This window comes from Globicephala melas, chromosome 12, assembly GCF_963455315.2.
Source record: "Globicephala melas chromosome 12, mGloMel1.2, whole genome shotgun sequence".
Classification (NCBI taxonomy): domain Eukaryota; kingdom Metazoa; phylum Chordata; class Mammalia; order Artiodactyla; family Delphinidae; genus Globicephala; species Globicephala melas.
In genome coordinates this window covers 37,073,985-37,099,659 of record NC_083325.1, presented here as the reverse complement: position 1 = coordinate 37,099,659, position 25,675 = coordinate 37,073,985, and the positions used below count along the sequence as shown (strand labels likewise).

At 34.7% G+C, this 25,675-nt stretch overlaps 1 protein-coding gene across 7 annotated transcripts in view; it reads left to right on the top strand.

Moving 5' to 3' along the window:
• EHBP1 (EH domain binding protein 1) overlaps window positions 1-25,675 on the top strand; it is a 346,734-nt gene that overhangs the window by 245,028 nt on the left and 76,031 nt on the right. For 6 of the 7 annotated variants that reach the window (XM_060309152.2, XM_030877350.2, XM_060309154.2 and 3 more), the window contains 2 exons: window positions 5,766-6,665; window positions 12,993-13,136. The exons of the other annotated variant lie outside the window; for it this stretch is intronic. In XM_060309152.2, the coding sequence (XP_060165135.1) occupies window positions 5,766-6,665; window positions 12,993-13,136 (1,044 nt within the window). The remainder of the gene's footprint in view (window positions 1-5,765; window positions 6,666-12,992; window positions 13,137-25,675) is intronic. 7 annotated transcript variants of the gene reach the window in all.

The window sequence follows — 25,675 nt, the reverse complement described above, 5'->3', positions numbered from 1 at the left end:
TTAATGGCTCAGTAATATTCCATTGTATATATATACCACATCTTCTTTATCCATTCCTTTGTCGATGGAATAGATAAAGGTTGCTTCCATGTCTCAGCTATTGTAAACAGTGCTACAATGAACACTGGGGTGCATGTATTCTTTCGGACCATGTTTTTCTCTGGATATATGCCCAGGAGTGGGATTGCAGGGTCATATGGTAGCTCTATTTTTAGTTTTTTAAGGAACTTCCATACTGTTCTCCATAGTGGCTGTACCAATTTACATTCCCACCAGCAGTGTAGGAGGGTTCCCTTCTCTCCACACCCTCTCCAGATTTTATCATTTGTGGATTTTTTGATGATAGCCGTTTTGACTGGTGTGAGGTGATATCTCATTGTAGTTTTGATTTGCATTTCTCTAATAATTAGCAATGTTGAACATCTTTTCATGTGCCTCTGGGCCATCTGCATGTCTTCTTTGGTGAAATGTCTATTTATGTCTTCTGCCCATTTTTTGATTGGGTTGTTTGTTTTGATAATATGAAGCCTCATGGGCTGTTTTTCAATTTTGGAGACTTGTTGGTCACATCATTTGCAAATATTTTCTCCTAATTTGTGGGTTGTCTTTTCATTTTGTTTATGGTTTCCTTTGCTGTGCAAAAGCTTTGTGTTTAATTAGGTCCCATTTGTTTATGTTTGTTTTTATTTCCATTATTCTGGGAGACAGATCGAAAAAGATATTGATGTGATTTATGTTAGAGAGTGTTCTGCCTATGTGTTCCTCTAGGAGATTTATAGTGTCCAGTCTCACATCTAGGTCTTTAATCCATTTTGAGCTTATTTTTGTGTATGGTGTTAAAGAATGATTTAATTTCAATTTTTTACATGTAGCTGTCCAATTTTCCCAGCACTATTTGTTGAAGAGACTGTCTTTCCACCTTGTGTAGTCTTGCCTCATTTGTCGTAGATTAATTGACCATAGGTGCGTGGGTTTATTTCTGGGCTTTCTGTCCTGTTCCACTTATCTATATTTCTTTTTTTGTGCCAGTACCATACTGTTTTGATGACTGTAGCTTTGTAGTATAGTCTGAAGTCAGCCTGACTCCTCCAGCTCCGTTTTTCTTTCTCAATATTGCTTTGGCTATTTGGGGTCTTTTGTGTCTCCATACAAAGTTTAAGATTTTCTGTTCTAGTTCTGTGGAAAATGCCATTGGTAATTTGTTAAGGATTGCATTGAATCTGTAGATTGCCTTGGGTAGTATAGTCATTTTGACAATATTGATTCTTCCAATCCATGAACATGGTATATCTTTCCATCTGTTAGTGCCTTCTTCGATTTCTTTCATCAGAGTCTTACAGTTTTCAGAGTACAGGTCTCTTGTCTCCTTAGGTAGGTTTATTCCTAGGTAATCTATTCTTTTTGATGAGATGGTAAATGGGATTGTTTCTTGAATTTCTCTTTCTGATCTTTTGTTGTTAGTGTATAGAAATGCAACAGATTTCTGTGTATTAATTTTGTAACCTGCAACTTTACCATATTCATTGATGAGCTCTAGTAGTTTTCTGGTGGCATCTTTAGGATCTTCTGTGTACGGTATCATGTCATCTGCAAACAATGACAGTTTAACTTCTTCTTTTCCAATTTGGATTCCTTTTATTTATTTTTCTTCTCTGATTGCTGTAGCTAGGACTTCCAAAACTATGTTGAATAAAAGTGGCAAGAGTGGACCTCCTTGTCTTGTTCCTGATCTTAGAGGACATGCTTTCAGCTTTTCACCATTGAGTATGATGTTAGGTGTAGGTTTGTCATATATTGCCTTTATTATGTTGAGGTAGGTTCCCTCTATGCACACTTTCTGGAGAGTTTTTATCAAAACTGTGTGCTGAATTTTGTCAAAAGAGTAATCATGTGTATTTTATACATATCATAACATTATTCTGAGAAGGGATTCATTGCCAAAAGAATTCATGGGCCAAAGTCATTAATAACCTCTAGTCTAGGCTAAAGTTTTTAATTTACTTTATTTAAATAGTTAAAACCACCAGTGAGAAAAAGACTATAAAGGGAACCTTGATAAAAGTTCAATTAACAGATGAGAATTTAAATCAACTTTTTTTTTACTTTTATTGCTCTCTAAAACCAAAAATTTATATTTCCATTAAAGAATTCTTGTTTCTTTGCAAATGCATGATGCTGGCCCCAGAGAAAAACATTTAAAAGCAGTCAGTTTTTTTAATTGAAATATGCTATTAAAAAAGATAATCTTTAAAAATCAGTATAATTTTCTTTATAGAAATCATGCTTCAAAATAAGGCATTCTCTTGAATTATTTCTTGTATGATTTTGAAGAGCCTGTGTCTGTCAAAGCAAAATGCCTTATTTTTCGTCAATTAAGTTATACAGTTGGCCCTCTGTATCCATGGATGTGGAACCCACAGATACAGAGGGCTGGCTGTATTCTACCATTTTACATAAGGGACTTGAGCATCCCCAGATTTGATATCTGCAGGGGGTGTTGGAATTAGTCCCCCATGGATACCAAGAGACAACTGTATCTTTAGATATGACAGTTCTTTACCTGCATTTTCTTGCATTTGAATAAGCAAATTTAAATGCAGACAGGAGCATTATAAAATAAACCATTATTATTTTTTATAAAGTGAAGCTTTCAAGTTACTGTTTAAAATTTTGAAAAGCAAACATTTTTTATTTTACCTAGCTATATATTTTTAAAGAGTATGAGGAATCTCATTAGGGCTTAAGTTATACTTCTTTACATTATTTTCTTCAGAAATTTAATAATGATGAACATACCTTGGATTTACATATTATTACAAAGAGAAATATATCTCATTAAAATTTTTTCTCAATTAAATCTTAAAGGGCAGATGATTATAGCTTTTTTTTTTTTTTTTTTGCGGTACGTGGGCCTCTCACTGTTGTGGCCTCTCCCATTGCGGAGCACAGGCTCCGGACGCGCAGGCACAGCGGCCATGGCTCACGGGCCCAGCCGCTCCGCGGTATGTGGGATCTTCCCGGACCAGGGCACGAACCCATGTCCCCTGCATCGGCAGACGGACTCTCAACCACTGTGCCACCAGGGGAGCCCTAGCTTTTTTTTTTTTTTAAATAAATTTACTTATTTATTTCTGGCTGCCTTGGGTCTTTGCTGGTGCATGCGGGCCTTCTCTAGTTGTGGCCAGCAGGGACTACTCTTCGTTCTGGTGCATGGACTTATTGTGGTGGCTTCTCTTGTTGCAGAGCCTGGGCTCTAGGCACACGGGCTTCAGTTGTTGTGGTACATGGGCTTCAGTAGTTGTGGCTCACGGGCTCTAGAGTGCAGGCTCAGTAGTTGTGGCACATGGGCTTAGTTACTCTGCGGCATGTGGGATCTTCCCGGACCAGGGTTCGAACTTGTGTCCCCTGCATTGGCAGGTGGATTCTTAACCACTGCGCCACCAGGGAAGTCCCAATTATAGCTTTTTGAAAGGATTTTAATTTAGATGATCCCATTCATTGCACAAGTCAATACATAATTGTTGTTATACTTTCCTTTTCATCACTTTGCAACTTCTTTTTTTTTTTTTTAACATTTATTTATTTATTTGGCTGTTCCGGGTCTTAATTGAGGCACATGGAATCTTTAGTTGCGGCATGCAGAATCTAGTTCCCTGACCAGAGACCAAACCTAGGCCCCTGCATTGGGAGCATGGAGTGTTAACCACTGGACTACCAGGGAAGTCCCACAGCTTCTTACCTGATATCTACATTGAGTATCATTTGCTACCTACAGACTTATTTCCGGCTTTACACAGTTCTTCCGGGTAACCCCATCTGCCCTTAATTGGACTTAAAACAGTACAAGAAACAATGCCTGTGTCTTAAGTTCCATGCAGATGCATAACATAACTGGCAGTGACTCCTTACCAATTAAATAACATCTAGCAATGAATAAGACTATTTTCTTTTAAAGACCTCTTTTTTCTCCACACGCAGCTAAAAAGACAGTAGGTAATTGATTATCGCAGAAGAGGTTAACCTATGGGAAAATTCCTTTATAAAGTCTTGACCTCGCTTACAAGAAATCTGGTTTGTTTTTAAATTTCTTTTAGTGCAATTAGTGTGCATAAAATGAATTGCTACATGAAACAAAATACCAGCAGGAGATTCCCCACAAGTAAGCTAATCATTTTCCCAGGTCTGTAAAAAGTGCTGAATAAAAATGGTATTTACCTGTGACATCTGATCTTAACCAATATGTCAGTGTTTTAGATAATTGGGAAATGTTTAGAATACTGCCTGTGGTGCTTTTCCTGATGGTCTACAATTGATGTCTGTCAATCAAGTTGTCAGGACTCATGAGGAAGAAAATGACTTTAATTTTCCTAAAACATGTAAAATAACAAACAGGCCCAAACATGCACACCAACTGAGCCATTCTCTCAAGTAAATATTTTGAGGTACCTATACTATAAAGCATAGTGCTGTGAAAATTGAAGAGGTTTTAATATCACAATTTATTTTTCATTTTCTTTCTTATTCCATAACATTTATTAAACTACAGGAAGAATACAAGAATTAAATTCAAAGGTAGAAATGCACTGTAACATGTATATGCAAAAGACTGATTCCTTCTGAATTGTTACATAATTTCCTAAACTTGCTTTTTAGAAAAACTTTGAGTTGTGATCCTATATCTGGGTTGTTACAAAGATGAGACATTTTATATCCCAAAGCAAGAATATAACTAGAGGGTCCTTAGTTTTTCCAAGAGTATATCTAAATGTTTAGCCATATTTTTAATGCTTCCTAGCAACACAATGCTGTTTTCAAGGGTTAGTTCAGGATAGTAATAATTAATTGTAAATTGAGAAACAGCTTTGATTCTTCAAAACTAGAAAAACCTGATGTGCCACAGTCATTTAAAGGCTAACAAAAGTTATACAATGCAGCCTCACATTCTAAACTAGGTTGTACTACTCAAAACATTTCCTTCTTTCCAAAATGGATGAAGTGAAAATGAAGTCACTCTTCTCATTATGAAAATCAATCTTAATTGGGCGTTTTAAAAATGTTTCTATGTTTCTAGACTTAAGTAGCACTTACTTATATTTTATACCAGGCAATCTAGGAGTTAGTTCTTTTGGGATATCTACCTGTACTTTATCTTCACAAATCACTGCAATTACATGACCACTGAAAAGAGGGGTTAATAGGAATAATAAAGCTCCAGATGAATTATTATTTCTTTATACCCTAGTTCTTTATCACAAAGTCTATTCTAAGTTTTTTTGTTTGTTTGTTTTAACTCTCATTTTTGCTTGTTTTCTTTATTGGAGAAGAACATTTCAATTGTTATTAACTAATAAAAATGTTTTACTCTTGGATCTACCAAACTTTTACAAATTTCCAACTTGGAATGTTGCTCTGTTCATGTGGCATAATGTCAGTGGCATAATGTCAGTAACATAATGTACCCTCCAATAGCAACAAAAAGCCATTAAAATTTTGCTTGTTTTTTTAAAATGGTAACTGAATTGTGTTTTATTTTTAACTCTTTTTTGAGGTGTAATTGCCATATAACAGTACCTCAGTCTCAAGTGTACAACATAATGATTTGATATTTGTATACATTGTGAAATGCTCACCACAGTAAGTCTAGTTAACATCTGTTATTTTGCTGTTTTTAAAATGTGATGATGTTTTAAGTTTCTTTAAAAAAGTTAAAATGTATGGATTGTCTGAACTCTTCAATATATCTTCTGTTTTTCTTTCCTCTGAAGGCATATGATGGATTTGCCAGCATAGGAATTTCCCGGTTATTGGAACCTTCTGATATGGTTTTATTAGCAATTCCTGACAAACTGACTGTTATGACCTATCTCTATCAAATTAGGGCACATTTCAGTGGGCAAGAGTTAAATGTTGTTCAAATAGAAGAAAATAGCAGTAAAAGCACATATAAAGTTGGAAACTATGAAACAGATACAAATAGTTCTGTTGATCAGGAAAAATTCTATGCAGAGCTTAGTGATCTGAAACGGGAGCCTCAGCTGCAGCAGCCTACCAGCGGAGGGGTAGACTTCCTATCCCAGGACGACTCTGTATTTGTAAATGATAGTGGGGTTGGAGAGTCAGAAAGTGAACACCAGACTCCTGATGATCATCTCAGTCCAAGCACAGCCTCCCCTTACTGTCGCAGGACTAAAAGTGACACAGAACCCCAAAAGTCCCAGCAGAGCTCTGGAAGGACTTCAGGATCCGATGACCCTGGAATATGTTACAGTACAGATTCAAACCACACACAAGTTTTGTTAGGCAAGAAGAGACTATTGAAAACGGAGACTTTAGAATTAAGTGACTTATACAATAGTGATAAGAAGGATGTGTCTCCACCCTTTATTTGTGAGGAGACCGATGAGCAAAAGCTTCAGGATATAGACATCAGTAGTAACTTGGAGCAAGAAAAATTAGAGAATTCCAGACCCTTAGAATGCAGATCAGATCCTGAATCACCTGTGAAAAAACCAAGTTTATCTCCCACTTCTAAACTTGGATATTCGTACAATAGAGATGCAGACCTTGCCAAGAAAAAACGTAATTCCCTGAGGCAGACAGAGTCTGATTCAGATGCTGATAGAACCATCTTAAATCATGCAAATCATTCTGCAAAAACAGTCCAGGTAAGTGAGTTAGAATGATGAATACATATATGTAGTAAATAGTTATTCTTTTTTGTTGTTTCTTTTTGTATTCATAGACTACTTTACAAATGATTAAAGGTGAAGTATAATTTCCCATTTTAGAAAAACCTGCTCTTCATTTAAAGTTTATAATATTTTAAGCCTATAAATAAATCCCAATTTCAAGATTGAAGAATAAAGAATGTCAACTTTTCAAATCAAAATGTTATTAACCTATAAAAATATTTTACAGAATAAGTCAAAGCTATTTCAGCATTCCATTTTGTAAGCATATCATTCTGGAAATGTATAATGCCAAATTAAAATATTTACCATTTACAGCATTTTCTTCAAATACTTTAGTTGCATTGCAGTTGGTAATTTTAGTCCCATCATTATTTGTGGTTAAAAATCCCAGTAACATCGAAATTTCTCCCCATGTGGGGAATATGGCATGGATTTAATTGAATCTATGGTGCCATCAGTGATAAGATATACCATTATTTTATGTACAACAAAGAAAGAAAAACACTGCCAATAAATTATGATACATGGTTTTCTTATCACATAGAATTTTTATTTTATACCTAGTGAAAGAGTTCTTTTAGACTTATTTAGGCATGGATTTTTTAATCATATAATGCTCTTATGTATACATAAAAAGGAATTTTTTAGCAAAATAAATTGGTTAAGGTATAATCAATTTAGAATTAGAGTTTAGACTAACTCTTATGAATCACTTTGTGATATAGAGTTGTCGGTGTTCCTGTTTTTCCACATAGTATTGTCCTCTGTGCCATCAAAAGCCTGATGTTACAACAGTGGTTCTCAAAGTATGATCTGGGGACCTCTCAGGCCCTCCAAGACTCTTTCCGAGAGTCCCCAAAGTTGAAACTATTTTCATAACAATACTAGAACTTTATTTACCTTTTGCACTTTCATTCTGTCACAAGTGTACAATGGTGTTTTCTGGAGGCTACATGGTTTGTGATATCTCAAGAGACTGAATACAGAAGTAGATATGAGTATATAGCTGCCTTCAATTAAGGCAGATATTAAAGATTGATTTGCAAAAAATGTAAAATAGTGCTGTTCTTCTCAGTTTTGTTTTTTAGTGTAGTTATTTTTATTAGAATATGTTAACATCTAATGGGTTTATTATAGCTATTTTAAAGGAATGAATAAGTAAATATTTAAAAAAATTTTCCATTTAATTTCCAAAATGACAAATATCTATAGATGTAGCCCACATAAGCTAAAGCTTTTGGGGATCCTCAATTTTTAAGCATATAAAGGGATTCTGAGACCAGAAAGGTTGAGAACCTCTGAATTACAGCATTTCTTCACAGTTGTCTCCCAGATTTTCTTCTCAGTAATACTCACTGATAATGGCACTTTCTTTTAATTTTTTTTAAAATTATTTTTGGCTGTGTTGGGTTTTTGTTGCTGCATGCAGGCTTTCTCTAGTTGCGGCGAGTGGGGGCTACTCTTCATTGTGATGCATGGGCTTCTCATTGCAGTGGCTTCTCGTTGCAGAGCATGGGTAGGCACGTGGGCTTCAGTAGTTGTGGCATGTGGGCTCAGTAGTTGTGGCTCGCAGGCTCAGTAGTTGTGGTGCATGGCTTAGTTGCCCCGCGGCATGTGGGATCTTTCTGGATCAGGGCTTGAACCCGTGTCCCTGGCATTGACAGGCGGATTCTTAACCATTGTGCCACCAGGGAAGTCCCAGTAGCACTTTCTTAACCTTTCTGGTAGGTCCTAAGAAAAGATTTTCAGACAATAACCTGGAGTTCTGTTGCATTTCAAATAGTACTCAAGGGGTTGTTAAATGAAACATCAAGGAATTATAGTCTTGCCACCAGAATTATCAAGCACATGCATATGTAGGTACTGATGACTATGTCTTAACTACCACCTATATGACAGAGATATAAAATGTCATCAATTTTGTTTTCAGAGGTATTAAAATGTGCATCTTAGAATCAAAGAAATATAATAGCTAACAAAGCAAGCCCCTGTTCTCCTAATCAGAAATCTCAAATCTAATGTTCTAAGTACCTAAACTTTCAGAGTATCATAGTGTCCCTACAGAGTAGATAATCATTAAACATATAGTGACTGACATTTGCAGAATTTGGTGAGCCTAAATTTGAATATCAATACAGATTTTTCTCGTAAACCAGATTTTTAAGGTAAAAATGTTCAGTTAAATCTGGAAATTGATTAGTGTTTAAAAATTAAAAATGCTCTGAACTAGGACTCAGTAAACCTGGATTCTCATCTTGGCTCTCATCTTGGCTCCAGTAATTACCAGTGTAACATGTTAATTAGCCATTTAAATTCTTTAAATCTTATTTTCTAAGTATGTTAAATGAAATAATCTCTGAGAGCCCTTTAAACTCTAAAACTGTGTCGTGCTGTGATTCTGTTCAGGTGATTTAAGTGATGTACAGTAAATCCACAGGATGATAGAAGCAGCATCTATTTACAACTCCATATGTGTTTGTTTGTTGGCAATTGGTTTACTGGTTAGAATTTTGCTTAGGGTAAATTTTAAAAAATTTTTGGCAAAAGTGTTCATTGCCTGGTACCGAAAATTGTAGTATAGGTGTTAATACTTGGTAAGTTTTTTATTGTAGCTAAATTTTATTTTTCTTTTGTATACTGTATTTTATTGATTCTAAGACATACATTTTTTACATTTTAACTTCTCTGAAATCAAGATGTTACTTATAATAATATGTTAGAGTTTAACTGACAGTGTTCTTTCTTAGAAACTCATAAAATAATAGAGTCTAATAATTAATAGCCTCTGATTAGAGGAAATTTGATCATTTAATGTGGCTGTATAGACTTAACAAGTCAGAATGTTGCCCATTTGAGTGGCTGATACATGTGATGACCATTATATATCTTACACATATCTCAGACTTTACAACCCATGAGGTGAGTTGTTGGTGCCTATTATATATATATGGGAGAACCAAGATCTACAGAGTTGCCTTAAGGTCATATAATAAATGTTAAAAGTTTGAATTCAAAACCAGCCTTGTCTGACTTCAAAGTCTGTGCCCCTGAACTTTATGCTCACAATATCTCTTTGGTTTTGGCCATAACAGCACTAAAAATAATTATAGCCCAGATGTAAAATAATCAACAATTACATTAAGTCCCTTAACAGTGTTTACCCCATTAGATTCTCCAGGAATTTTTCCTAAGGAGATAATAAGAACTGTATACAAGAATTTACATATAAAGATGTTCACAAAAGCATTGTTTATGATAGTAAAAAATTATAAACAGCCTAAATATCCAATAATGTAAGACAAATTAAAGTATGATATGTTCATATTAATAGAATGCTAGGTAGACAGTTTAAAATCATGTTTTCAAAGAAATATTTAAGGATATGAGAAAATGCTCATAATATTTAGACTATTAAGTGGAAAAAAGCATGATTCTACAATGATTATCCCTGGGTGCTGGGATTGCTAATTTTTAAAAAATATTTCTTTTTTTAAAATTGAGTTGTAATTCATGTATTGTATTATTTTCAGGTGTACAACATAATGATTCAATATTTGTATCTATTGCAAAATGTTCAGCACAATAAGCCAAGTTAATATCAGTTACCATACATAGTTGCAAAAGTTTTTATTTTCCTTGTGATTAGAACTTTGGGGATCTACTCTCTTAGCAACCTTCAAATATGCAATACAGTGTAATTAACTATATTTACCATGTTGTATGTTATATTCCCATGACATACTCATTTTGACGCCTTTACCCATTTAGCCCACCCCCAGCCTCCAGCAAACACCAGTCTGTTCTCTGTATCTGTGAGCTTGGTTTCAGGGATTTTGGGGGGGGGGGGGCAGGGCGGGTTGTTTTTTAGATTCCACGTATAAGTGAGATCGTAGGGTATTTATCTTTCTCTGACTCATTTCTTTTAGCATAATGCCCTCAGGATCCATCTATGTTGTCACAAGTGGCAAGATTTAATCCTTTTTTGTAGGTAGATAATATTACAATGCATGTGGCTATACAGTTTGCCCAACACCATTTCCCCATTGTATATTTTTTTACTCCTTTGTTGTAAATTAATTGACCATATATGTATGGGTTTGTTTCTGGGCTCTCTGTTCTGTTCCACTGATCTATGTGTCTGTTTTTATGCCAGTATCATACCGGCATATATATTATAGCTTTGTAATAGTGATATAGTTTGAAATCAAGGAGGGTCATGCTTTTATTTTTCCTCTTTTTACTTTTATATATTTTCTAAAATTTCTATGATGAATATGAATTGCATTTTAATCAGAAAAAAATTTTGTGTTTATGTACTCTTAAGACCAGAGCAGTTTTTCACTGTGTAGCTGATTGGAATCCCTAAAGGACTGTATAATCACAGAATTTAGAGCTAGTGGGAACTTTAAGATGATCTACTCTAAGTATTTGAAAAGTTTACAGTGAGTGGGATTTTTTTAACATCTTTATTGGAGTATAATTGCTTTACAATGGTGTGTTAGTTTCTGCTTTATAACAAAGTGAATCAGCTATACATATACATATATCCCCATATCTCCTCCCTCTTGCGTCTCCCTCCCACCTTCCCTACCCCACCCCTCTAGGTGGTCACAAAGCACCGAGCTGATCTCCCTGTGCTATGCGGCTGCTTCCCAGTGAGTGGGATTTTAAAGATGATCTCCCTTCATTTAAAAAATGAGGAAATTGAGAGATTTTTAAAAATATATTAATAGTTAACATTTATCTGGTGCTCACTACATTACTCTCTTTCACTTAATCTTTACAATATCTTTATGAGAGTTGATCTATTTTTATCCCCATATTATAAATAAGGAAACTGAGGCTTAAAGAGATTGAGTAGCTTGCTCACAAGTTACTCAAGTAATGGAACTAGGTCTGTCTGACTTCAGAGTTCTTAAATATCATGTAATGGTTTTAAGTGACCTGTTCAGTTTTGCATTGCTTATTATTAGTGGAAGAAGGATTAACAGTCTTGACTGCCAATTCAGCGTTCATTTAATTAATTTTGTCTGTTTTTTGAGAATACGTTGATTTGTAACCAGTTCAAATGCAGTTATGAACTCTGTTCTATTATGTCCTATCAGTATGAGGTAAAAATCTTTCATTATCGCTTATACATTTCAATTGTATCTATTAAGTTAAGAATTTTTGTTTAATCCTCTTAAAACCTTGGGTGATGAAAATGTTCTGGAATTAGCTAGTGTTGATGGTTCACAAACTTGTGAATATACTAAAAAAAAATCACTGAATTGTAGACTTCAAGAAAAATCTTTGCCTAAAATTACAGAAAAAAGTTTAAAATTTGCTGTATCAAAATATAAAGGTCACAAAGAGACCCAAAAATGATGTACTAAATTTTTTTTTGATGTACTAAATTTTTTAAGTTTCACATTATTCCAAATAAAGTAATAGGTTGCTGTTTATTACCTCTTCCTTGACCATGAATGATAATTATGACTGAACCAAAACTATGCAAAGAAAAGGAATTAAAAGAAATTAAGTATTAAAGTCATAGTCATAGCCATCTAAAGTCAGAAGTTGGCTACTTTAGTAGAGAAAAGGAATTTGAACTATACACATTATGAATATTTGTGCTTTGGATTAATGCCCCATTTAAGAGCTGATTTCCATTGAGGTTCTACCTGTTTTTCTCCAAAAATATATTGTAAGATTACAAATTAATCCAAGAAAATACTGTTCTAATTCTGATGTTTAATTGTTGTAAGGAGAGTGAGCCATAGAGAAAAACAGTATTATTTTTCTTTAAATAAAATACTATAGCTTTGAATTTTCTATAAACGTTAAATTGTCAAGAATTTAAAGAGTTGTTGCCACAGATAATTAAAATCTTTCAAAATGCAAATTTGGAAGACACCTTGTTATCAATTCTATACAACTATAAAAATAAAACTACGAACTTGAAAAAATGTCTTTGCCAGATTATACTGTGATTAGGAAATTTGAAGAATGTATATAATATGTGTATGGACTTTATACCTTATGAGACTATGTTCTAATGAAAATGTAATTAAATTTAACCCAGTTTTAGCCAGTAAAGGTATAGTTCCTTTTAGTCAAGATATATGTATTCATTCCACAGTTTCTAGTCAACATTAATATTTTCTATGGGTAATCTCATAAAACTACAATCTTATTCCTGACCACTATTATTTTGACGAATTGTATAACTATTGATTAGTTTACAAAAATGGATTACATGGGTTTTTGGGAGTTTTGTTTGTTTGTTTTGGCTTCTAATTCTGTATCTTTGTTTTTAAGCATCGAATGTTATCCAGACAAGAAGAACTCAAAGAAAGAGCAAGAGTTCTGCTTGAGCAAGCAAGAAGAGATGCAGCTTTTAAGGCAGGGAATAAGCAGAATACCAACGCAGCCACACCGCTCTGCAACAGACAGCTAAGTGATGTGAGGAACATTGGTTAAAAAAACCATACATTGTTCATTGTAATCCTGGGGGTGTAAATAAGAGTAACTTATTTATATTTTTGATAAATTATTTTTCCACAGACTGTGTATACTGTGGGTACTTGGTACTTTCTTTGAACTGATAAATCCATACTTGGAGGAGCAGGTTGTAATTATTCCTGCACAGCAGTATTAGCTGTTAGAAAAAGTAAGATCCTGGAATATAATTTCCACATATACATGAATAATCTGTTTTTTTGTTAATTTACCCTTTGTAATTTAGTTGTACTTTGCTTAGGATTGTATTTTGTCAATGGAAGTTAATTTTGTTGGAAACATTAGAATATAACAATGATGCCTACAATTTATTGAAATATTGGGTTGGCCAGAAAGTTCTTTCAGGTTTTTCCATAAGACCCAAATGAACTTTTTGGCCAGCACAATACTTAGCATATATTCCAGGCACTATAATGGATGTTTTACATAATTTTTATTTTACCTAACCTCATGAAGTAGATATAAAAACTCCTTTTTAGATAAGAAAACTGAAGCTGATAGGTAAGATAATATGTACAAGGTTGTAGTCGATAAATGATGAATTTAGGATTTGAACCCAAGACTTACCAGACTCCAGAGTCCATCCTCTTTCCTATCATATACTGCCATCCCTATGTTAAGCCATATTTTTATACATATTTTTGTGTAGTGCCTCACAGATAATAACGAACATATAGTAATAGATTTAGATTTAGGGGGACATGAACCTCTTCATGAATCTGAAAATTATGACAACCCTGCCCTACCCCCAATTTTACATATACATAAAACTGCATGTTCTTTTTTTTTAATTAAGATTTTATTTTTTTAGAGCAGTTTTAAGTTAACAGAATTGAGGGGAAGGTACAGAGATTTCTCATATACCCTCTCAACCCACACATGCATAGCCTCCCTCCTTAATAACATGCCCTGCCAGGGTGGTACATTTGTTAAAACTGTGAACCTACATTGACACATCATTATTACCCAAAGTCTGTAGTTTACATTATGGTTCACTCTTGGTGTACATTCTATGAGTTTAGACAAATGTATAATGACACGTATCCATCTTTATAATATCATACAGAGTATTTTCACTGCCCTAGGAATTCTTTGTGTTTCACCCATTTATCTCTCCCTTCATCCCCAACCTCTGGGAACCTGATAATTTTATTGTCTTCATAATTTTACCTTTTCCAGAATGTCATATATTTGGAACCGTAGTATGTTGCCTTTTCTGATATGGCTTCTTTTCACTTAGTAATATGCATTTAAGGTTCCTCCATGTCTTTTCATGATTTGATAGCTCATTTCTTTTTAATGCTGAATAATATTCCATTGTCTGGAGGTACCACAGTTTATCCATTCACCTACGGAAATGCATCTTGGTTGCTTCCAAGTTTTGGCAATCATGAATAAAGCTGCTATAGTCATCTACATGAAGGTTTTTTTTTTTTTTTTTTTTTTTTACATGAAGGTTTTTATGTGGACTTAAGTTTTCAGCTCCTTTGGGTAAATACAAGGACGTTTGCTGGACCTTATGGTAAGAGTGTGTTTACTTTTGTAAGAAATCACCAAACTGTCTTCCAAAGTAGGTGTACCATTTTTCATTCCCACCAGCAATGAATGAGAATTCTTGTGTTTTACATTCTCGCCAGCATTGGATGTTGTCAGTGTTCTGGATTTTAGCCATTCTAATAGGTGTGTAGTGGTGTCTCATTGTTTTAATTTGCATTTTGCTGATAATATATGATGTGGAACATCTTTATATATACTTATATGCCATCTGTATATCTTCTTTGGAGAGGTGTCTCTTAAGATCATTGGCCCATTTTTTAATCCGGTTGTTTTCTTACTGCTGAGTTTAAAGAGTTCTTTGTTTCTTTTGGATACCAGTCTTTTATCAGTTGTATCTTTGCAAATATTTTCTCCCTGACTGTGGCTTGTCTTCTTATTCTCTCTACATTGTGTTTCACAGAGCAGAAGGGGTTTTTTTTTGCAGTTTTTTTTTAATTAATTAATTCATGTTTTAAAATTTTTGGCTGCATTGGGTCTTCATTGCCGTGCGCAGGCTTTCTCTAGTTGCGGCGAGCAGAGGCTACTCTTTGTTGCAGTGCGTGGGCTTCTCATCGCGGTGGCTTCTCTTGTTGTGGAGCATGGGCTCTAGGTGCGTGGGCTCAGTAGTCGTGACTCGTGGGCTCTAGAGCGCAAGCTCAGTAGTTGTGGCGCACGGGCTTAGCTGCTCCGCGGCATGTGGGATCTTCCCCGACCAGGGCTCAAACCCCTGTCCCCTGCATTGGCAGGCGGATTCTTAACCATTATGCCACCAGGGAAGCACAGAGCAGAAGTTTTAAATTTTAATGAAACCCAGTTTAACCATTAGTTCTTTCATGGGTCATGCCTTTGGCGTTATATCAAAAAGGAATCACCATACTCAAGGTCATTTAGGTTTTCTCCTGTGTTATCTTCTAGGAGTTTTACAGTATTGTGTTTTACATTTAGGTCTGTGATCCATTTTGAGTTAAATTTTGTGAAAGGTGTAAGGTCTGTGTCTAGATTTATTTTTTTGCATGTGCATGTCTGGTTGTTCCAGCACCATTTGTTGAGAAGATGATCTTTGCTCCATTGTGTTGCTTTTGTCCTATGTCACAGACATTCATTTTGGGGGTGCAAATGTAAGTAGGATTATGTTTTTAATTTCAAATTCTACTTGTTCATTTCTGGTATATAGGAAAGCAATTGACTTTTGCATGTTAACCTTGTATCTTACAACCTTGCTATAATTGCTTATTAGTTCCAGGAGAGGTTTGGCTTCTTTTTTTTTTTTTTCCTTCAATTCTTTCAGATTTCCTACATAAGATAATCATGACATCTATGAACAAAGGCAGTTTTATTTCTTCCTTCCCACGCATACTTTTTTTAATGCCTTTCAGAGAATAACCTCTGAACTTGACCACTGTTTTTCAGACTTTGTCTTTTTTTTCTTTATTTATTATTATTTTGTTTTTCTTTAAGTGAAGTATAGTTGATTTACAATATTATATTAATTTCAGGTGTACAACGTAGTAATTCAATATTTTATAGACTGTACTCCATTTAAAATTATTGTGAAATATTGGCTATATTTCCTGTGCTGTACAATATACAGACTTCAAGTCTTTACACAGTAATGTGATATAAAATCAGTGTAGTGGGCCACAGTAATTTTATTTTCAATGAAAAGGAATAGAATATCTAAATGAAATCGAAAATATCAGAATTTATCACACATCATAGTACTTTTGTGTGAGACTTGTTTTAGTTACGTGGGTATGTGTGCTTACTGGATCTTGATATAAAATGTATTTTTAATTGTGGGTCATGATAAAAATCCTTGAGAAATGCTAATCTAGATGGCCATTTTTTCTGAGGAAGAAATTTTGTAGTCTTTATACCAGCTCTTTCAGTGCCTAGCCATCTATTATATCATCAATTTGTTGGTTCAGTCAGATATTTATTGAGTGTCAGAAATTAGTATTTTTGTAGAGATAGAAAAGACTAAGTTTCGGGGACTTCCCTAGTGGTCCAGTGGTTAAGACTTCACACTTCCACTGCAGGGGGTGCAGGTTCGAACGCAGATGAGGGAAATAAGATCCCACCCCCCGCAAAAAAAAGAAAAGACAAGACAAAGCCTCTTCTCTCATGGAATTTACATTTTGGTGGGAAGAGACTGGTAATAATGAATAAATAAGTTAACTACAGACTGTGAAAACTACATGATATAGTAGAGGATAATTTGAGTAGGTACGAGTGACTTGAGGAAGGGACATTTGAACTAAGACTTGATGGGAGAGAAGGATCCAGTTAAGTAAATAGCCACAGAGAGAATATTCTCTTTAAAAAGAGAGTTATTTTGTTGATATTATATTTTATTTGTGATAAATTTTGTTTCATAGTTCTTTCAGGCTCTAAAAATTATGGAAAATTTATAGCTCTATATTTTTCAAGTGTGTTGATTTTAAATTTAGAACACCTGAGATTTAAATGATCTGCCAAGTAGATCTTAAAAAGCCATTATTTTACCTATGTGTAAATTTTACATATATTAATAATTGTCATCTAATGTTTATGAGCACTTACCATGTATCAAGCAGGATTCAAAGTGCTTTCTTGTGGATTTTCTTGTTTAATCTTCACAACAATTATATGAGTTAAGTATAATCTCTGTTTTATAGTTGAAAAAACTGACATACAAATTAATGAGTTGCCCATGGTCACACAGCCTATAAGTAACAGAGCCAAGAATTGAACCTAGACAATTTGACTTCAGAGAGTATGTTTTTAAAGCATTATGTTTTATTTCCTTCTTGTTTATTTTTCTGAAATCCTTGTGAAGTAGGAATAGATATTACTGTTGTATCCATTGTAGAGGTTAAGAAAACGAGTTAGGAAAGGGTGTTTAAATTTACCTAGGGTTGCAAACAGTGGCAAACTAGGCTTAGAATTCAAGTATCCTGATTTTTAAGGCTGTTTGTTTTTTCATTCAATTTATTCATTTATTACTTTAAACTGTCAACACATATTTTATTGGTCATCTCTTCTTTTTAAGGCACCAGTAATTTTGCTTGCACTTCTAATTTCCCAAATAAAACTTAAACTTTTAGCTAAATTACATTAGTGTGAATTCAGTATCATAAGTTAACTACTAAAACATCGCATATTCTATGTCTGTGACATCTTACTGTATCTGTAAAATATATAACTTGGATTTTAAGAAACATGATGTTAGTGATGTTTCATCGAGTTGGATAATACCGCTGGTGGCATGTTACTTGCCACATCTTTCTGGAAAGCAAGTAAACTTCATTAAGAAATGCTCATTCCATTTTATCCAATAATTCCACTAACAAAGATCAATATGCAGGTTTTCATCACATAGTTATTTATAATAGCAAAAGTAACGGAATGGCAGTCACTCAGACTAGGGGAATGATCAAATGAATTACAACAAATATATATACTTGTTATGTAGCTATTGAAAATTATTCAATAATGTTTTGAAAGAATATTGAAAGGACATAGGGAAATGTGCACAGTGTCATTTTGTACAAAAAGAAAGATATAAAATAGCATATGGCATACGAACTCCATTTTGAAAGACTGTGTTTTTATATATGCATTGTAAAGTTCAGGAAGGAAAATAATCAAAATATTAATATTTATCTCGGGCTTCCCTGGTGGCGCAGTGGTTGAGAGTCCACCTGCCAATGCAGGGGACATGGGTTTGTGCCCAGGTCCGGGAAGATCCCACATGCCGCGGAGCAGCTGGGCCCGTGAGCCATGGCCACTGAGCCTGCGCATCCAGAGCCTGTGCTCCGCAACGGGAGAGGCCACAACAGTGAGAGGCACGCATACCGCAAAAAAAAAAAATTTATCCTGAAGGGTAATATAACAAATGGCTTACAGAGTTTTTTCCCTTTATTCTCTCTTTTAAAAATATGTCGTGTTTAGATAAATATTTTAAACTAGGGAAATTTTTGGTATCCAAAAAGGATGTTTTTAATAGATTGTTTTCTTAGCATACCCAAATGTACTTGACCATAAAGCTGTTTCATTTAAACTAATGTTGTGTTTCAGTATCTCTAAGGGTGTGTGTGTGTGTGTGTGTGTGTGTGTGTGTGTGTGTGTGTGTTTTAAGAAGAGATGTAGAAAGAACTATTCACTTTTACAGTTGATGATATTTGTTTGTGCTTAGGTGTGGAATAAATGGCGAATTCAATACTATCAATTCTGTTGACATTGAGAAGACATTTGCTTACTTTATTGCATTTGTTTCCCACTTACGCAAAGTTGTACCCTACTGCTTATGAAACTATGCTTCAAACAGTCCCAAAGATATTTTCCCTACCCTTCCTCTTTCAGGTTATCTTTTGCTACATTATAAAACACTGAAAACCTATTGGCATAAAATAACCATTTTATTTTGCTTACAGATTCTATAAATTAGGCCTTAGGATAGGACACTGGGGGAATGTTTTATTTCTGTTGCATGTTGTCAGGGGCTGGTTTTCTTCTAGGAACTATGCTGTCAGTTGGAACACCTACATGTGGCCTCTCCATATGGTTTCTCTACTTGGGCTAGTTTGGGCTTCCTCACAGCATGGTGGCTGGGTCTAACAGCGAGTGTCCCAAGAGAGTAAAGTGAACTCTCTTATGCATTCTTATGATCTAGCTTTAAAAGTCACCTTTGCCATACTGTTGACCTGAGGAGACACAAAGCCATACCCAGGTTTAAGTAGCAGAGACATAGACCCCACCACATTGTAAGAAGAATGTGTGGCATGGAAGATATTGTTGTAGCCTCTTCTCAGTTATAGTTTAAGCTCACTTTAAAAACTCTCTTGCGCATTCTACTGTTGCTCATTTTTCAGATAAGTCAAGCCGTATATAGATGTGTTGGGAAGAACATCAGTTCCATGACCTAAATAGTACATTCTGGGACTGTTGCTCTAGTTTTGACATTTGTTACTCTGTGGGCCTTATAGCTAATATTGAAATGATTTAAGAAAGAAAATGTAAAATATCAGGTAACTCCCGTTTCACAAAAGAAGTTAGACCTTGCCATTGCTTTTCAGATTTTCAGTTTAGTATGCAACTTTATAATCAGGTTGATAGCTTTTCCAATGATATGGTAGTTTTCTTAATTTGATCATTTTCTTTATCATTTCTGGTAGCTCTTGTACATACAGGTTTGAGTTATTTCGTAGTACTGTCCATATTTTGGAAAAGTAGTATGGCCAACTTGGCTGACAAAATTAAAAGGGAAAATACCAAATTTCATCTCTGGAGCAACTGAATATGAGTTAAGTGATACTAAAAGTAGAAATTATTTAATCTCTCTAAATCTGTTTTTCCATTTGTGATATGGAGGCAAAGAAAATTTTTTTCTCCTGTGTGACATTCAAATTAATTGGTGTCCACGGTGGAGTGGGTAAGGGAACCATGACTAATGCCATCCCCACTTCAGTGTCAGCATCCCTTTCACTCTGGAGAGATCAAAAGACTTCTGGTAAATAAAAAGCAGGTTTAACTAAGAAAAAAAAAAATCTGGCATCTAATTTAGTGAACTGCTGCTACTATTTTCACTTCCTTATGCTCTTTAATTTGAGCCTTAATTTACCATGCCCTTATTTTTAAATTCATTATAAATTATCTTGCGTTTATAATGTATCCTTTGGTACTAAGAGTCTAGTTGCTGGCAGGGAGAGATATATATATACCCGCAGGTACCCACGGCTTTTTGTGTTCTTAGTTTAACTGAGAGTTCCCAAGAGTGAGAAAAAAAAAAAAAAGTTGGTACCCAGGAGTGACCCCAAGTCTTGAATAAATGAGTCACTGACCTTAAATCTTCAAGAGTTTACCGAAGAGCTTAGTTACTCTTAGGAGACTGCTGATATAGGACTTCTTCAGCAATTTCTATCTCTTATCCTTCTAAACTTCGTTTCTATACAGCTAATCTAGGACCTTCTGATGAATACCAGGAAGAATGAGTAGAGCTATTTTAATAATTGATGTTAGAGTTCTTAAATAGAAGTATAATTGCATGGGACAATGTCCGTCTGCTCTGTACATGTTAACCGCTTTTGAGGTATCTAGTTTGTATCTAGTTCTGGGCTGAGAGAGAGAACTTACAGAGGATTCAGGGAAGTGTTAAAGGATTGAAAGCAAAGGTCTACTTTTAAGGAAAGACAGGCTTATGAAATATAAAGAGAGGACTGTGAAATAGTTTAAGTAGTAATTTGAGTATATGAAGGCTCAGATTCTTTCTCCCGCTTACCCAAGAGAATAAGTTCCAAACTACTCAAAATGGCCTCATATAAAAAGTTCTTGCAAATCCTGCCCCTTCCCTTTCTAGCCTCATTTCTCACCTCTCTCCCATTATTCACTCTACAGTCTAACTCAACTAAGTTGCTTAGAATGTGGCATACTCTTTCGTTCCTGTATCAAGCATTTGCTGTTCTCCCTGAAATGCCTGTCTTCCCTTGTTAGGAAAATAACTTCTTCTGTGAGTACCTCTGTCATGGCTCCTAGCAGCAAAGTTAATTCTCCTTCCTGTATCTTTTTCTAATATATTGTACATATTACTACTGCCACATTTCCCATATAATTATCTAATTATACATCTCTCTCTCCCTCAACTGTGAGCTATTCAAAGTACAAGAACCTTGTATCCCCAGCACCAAGTATTAATATTAAGTAAATGTTTGTTCAATGAATAAGTTAAGGGAGGGAATAGTGACAGTCTATTTTTCATATCTTCTGAGTGTCAGCTAAGAAAAACATGAGCTTAAATATGAAAAATTGGGGTTGCTATAAGGAGTTTCTTGGTAAACAGGGAAAAAAACTGACTCTGAAGGTCTTTACAGCAGAACTGATTATCATTGGTCAGAGAAAGTTAAAGGGTTCCCCTTTCTCAGATCAGTTACAGAGATGACATTTGCCACTTGGGGGCTCGAGGTTCCCTGTATCATCCTTTTCTTCCTATTCTTGTATCCTACATTTTGATACCTTGCTTTGTTATGTTGTGTACACACCAAATTCTTACACATACCTACTCTTCCCATACTCTGGGATCTCTCATTAGAGTTCAGCTCCCAGCTCTGCCTTGAATCACATCACTCTAAGCAAACATTCCCTCATATAAATTAGTATAGCTTTATGCTGGAAGGCTAGGAAACAATTTCTAAGACACTGAAGACAACTCTTGGTAATACTATCTTGTGGATCCTCATGTACAGACTCTACTTAAGTAATCTTCGGAAAATATTTGAGCTGTAATTTCTCTTAAAAGGGAACTTACAAACACAGATACTGTAAACCTTATAATTTTTCTTAATTTTTGTCAAGATTACCATTGCGTGTTTTAATGAGAACTTGCTGCAAGTACATGATGAATTTAGATCTTTTTTAGGGAAAGTAGTTTACATTATTCATTTGTATCTCTGTGCCTTTAAACATTTGTTTAACCTGTTTCAGGTGTTTTCTGAAATTAGTTTTCTATAGGAGACAGATTTCATTGCTCTGAGCTCTGTGATTTCTATTTCTTTGCTTCCTATTCCCTTTGAGATTTTCATTTTACATTTTACTAATATAAATTTTAGGTGTGATATTTGTTTTGTTCATTATTTTTCACGTATACTTAAAATAACTTTTTTCAAAGTACAACTGAAGGGTTTGACAGGTTCAACAATCTAGCCATTATATAGCCAAAGGAGCTTCCTTGACTGTATAATATATTTAAACTTAAACTCTGAGAAAAATGTAATAACTTTTTTCAAGAAAATATTTCCTTTTTTTTTTAATATCTTTTTTTTTTTAATATCTTTATTGGGGTATAATCGCTTTACAATGGTGTGCTAGTTTCTGCTTTATAACAAAGTGAATCAGTTATACATATATATATGTTCCCATATCTCTTCCCTCCCGCGTCTCCCTGCCTCCCACCCTCCCCATCCCACCCCTCCAGACGGTCACAAAGCACCTAGTTGATATCCCTGTGCTATGCGGCTGCTTCCCACTAGCTATCTACCTTACGTTTGGTAGTGTATATATGTCCATGTCTCTCTCTCGCTTTCTTTATTTCTCAATTCTCACACTTTTTCCCCAAGAAATGCATAAATAGAATTTAAGAAACTAGTCTATTTCAGACTCTTTTGCTTATTACTTTACATTCGAATATAGTTGCTTTTTTAAAAAAATACATTTAATAAATCCACCATGACATTTAGTTATACTCATGTAATTATAATAAATAGCTGAAAGACATGTTTGCATTTGATATACTAAAGTTTAGGATCAGTACACTCTAAGAATAAGGAGTGACAATCCTGCTACCCACACTCCTTGGAATTGCTATTAGGATATGAAGCACTTTGAACCTATCAGAAGAAGGATGCTATATAGGTTTAATTATACCTTTTCGTTTTTAAGAAAGAATGAAATCTATTTTATAAATAGAAAGTCTAAAAAGAGAATTGGGAATGAGTCTTCAATCTAGTTTAATCACTTAACAGTGAATTTATAAATATGTTTTTCATTTTTTCAATCATAAATTATGTAACATAAGAATATGCTTTGCATATAGTTGTTAGATACCAGGAATTTTGTTTTGTTTTGTTTTGTTTTTGTTTTTTTTTGGCGGTACGCGGGCCTCTCACTGTTGTGGCCTCTCCCGTTGCGGAGCACAGGCTCCTGACGCTCACGGGCCCAGCCACTTGCGTCATGTGGGATCTTCCCGGACCGGGGCACGAACCCGTGTCCCCTGCATCGGCAGGCAGACTCTCAACCACTGCGCCACCAGGGAAGCCCTGGAATATTTTTTAAAAGAAAAATCAGCCAAAAAATCACAACATTATTATAATCCAGACTTGAAGTTTTTTGTCTGATATTTAATCTGCAAACATAGTGAGTGACCCATTACAATTAATTGGCATAGGAGTCCACCCTCACTTAGCAGGATCAAACTGCAAGTTAGCAGCAAGTCCTGAAAGGTTTGTAATATCTGTCTTTAAAGGTTTGCAGTAATATTTGAATCCTCTAAAGAAAACTGTGTATATGGGAAAGGAATTTCAGTTTGGTCAGTCCTTAGTTAACTACAAAGATCAGCAATCAAAGAAAGATACAGTGACTTTTTTTTTTTTACTGGTCATTAGCAGTGAATCCAAAGGGCTTATTTGGTAAGAATGCAAGCCGCTCTTTTGCGAATTAAACCTTTAACAGGTATTTTGTTGATACGAAGGGGTGGGACATCAACCTTGTACTTTTGATGTTAATTGGAAAATATTGATTTAAATGGGACTAGTCCGTTGTGCTGATAATTGTAGCAGATTTAGATAAGATCACTAGATTTTTTCCATATAATCAAAGAAGCAGTTACCATCCAACTGGTAAAAAACACTAAATATCATCATATCATCTATCTCTGAAAGAAACTTTTCCCGTAGTTTTCATATATATATATGTGTCCCAAGTATGTCTCATCGTAAAAATGTATGTAAGATTATGCTTATATGTTTATGAAGATCGGCTGTGTTACATTTAAATGGCTAGCCTCTAGGAATCAAACTTTAAAGTTAAGGTCAAGCTAAAATTTTTATTTTTCCTGATTACATATAGTTCTATTACTAGGAAGAAGTAGGTAACTTTGCACTTGTAATTTTAAAAGAACATCAGTTATTATAAAAAGAAATCTAAAACCTCTAATAACAGAGAGTAAGAATTTGTCTTATTTACAGATTTTTATTCTCTGTATGAACTGGAATGTCTACACCCAGGGCACAGAGATGAAAATATATTCCTTATTTCTTACACCAACACAATTGATAGAAGATTTAATGTACATAATCCGTTTCAGACCAGTAAGACACTTTAAATATATAGCTTAATCTTTTTTATAGTTGCATTTTATAGGAGAAGAATGCCAATGTACTTCTGTATTCGACATAAATGCCTCTGTACATAGCAGTGGGTTTTATTCATTATGATTTAAATAATAGTTTATCTATTATGTCTAAATTTAAGTTGATTTGAAGCCTACTATCCTAACAATGGCTACTAGACTTCTTAGAAAACATATTGTTAGCTTGCTCGCATATCTTCAAAGTCACACAAAACACTAGCATTGTTGGGGGAGAAAACTCAAGCATCTTTTCTATTATGTGGCCACAAACCCCTAGTCTCAAAAGTCTTATTTATTTGAGATTGCCATGAATACATGAATCTAGGGCTAGGTATTTTAGCATCAGGAACACTCCTTTTATGCGGCTATTAATGGCCATAGACATTTTCCATATGGCTGTTCAGTGCAGTGTTGAACATCCCAGGATGATATCACCGTTACTAAGAGCTGTATTTTGTATTGCCTATTCTGTTATTGCTCAGTATGCACAAGGGTAGAGTTTAAATCTTTATTCATTTCATTTTTTAATGTTTCTTTTGTTCTCCTTATCATGTTCTGGCTTTCCCAAGGATATATGCTTTGAACGAAAAGTCACATGTGCATTACTAATTGTGTGCTATTGTATTTAAGGTTCCTAGTGGTGGCACTGTGAAGCTCCTAATTCCTTTGCTTCACTTGATGTAAAATAATCTGAGTGTCTTTGATAGCAGTGAAACAGTATTAATTGTTTTGTACATTTCTTGGTCACTCTTCTTAGGTGGTCTTCATAATCTATTAGAACTTTCAGCCAGATTTTTGTAATGTCATGCCTCCAGCAGTGATTAAATTGGTAATTAATGAACAGTCTTTGGCAATGTAAACCACATCCCGTTAATTTTCCCTTTTGAGTTTTTAGAAGTTGTCTTCTGTGTCAGAAATCATTGCGCCACCTTGCTATGGCCCCTTGGCATGAAACCACAACGACTTGATTTTTGCAGCCATTAGTAGATCAGAGCAGTAATTTCACAGTATTTTGGTCAAGGTAATTATAATACCAAGAACTGAGTAGATTTGAAAATTCACGAAA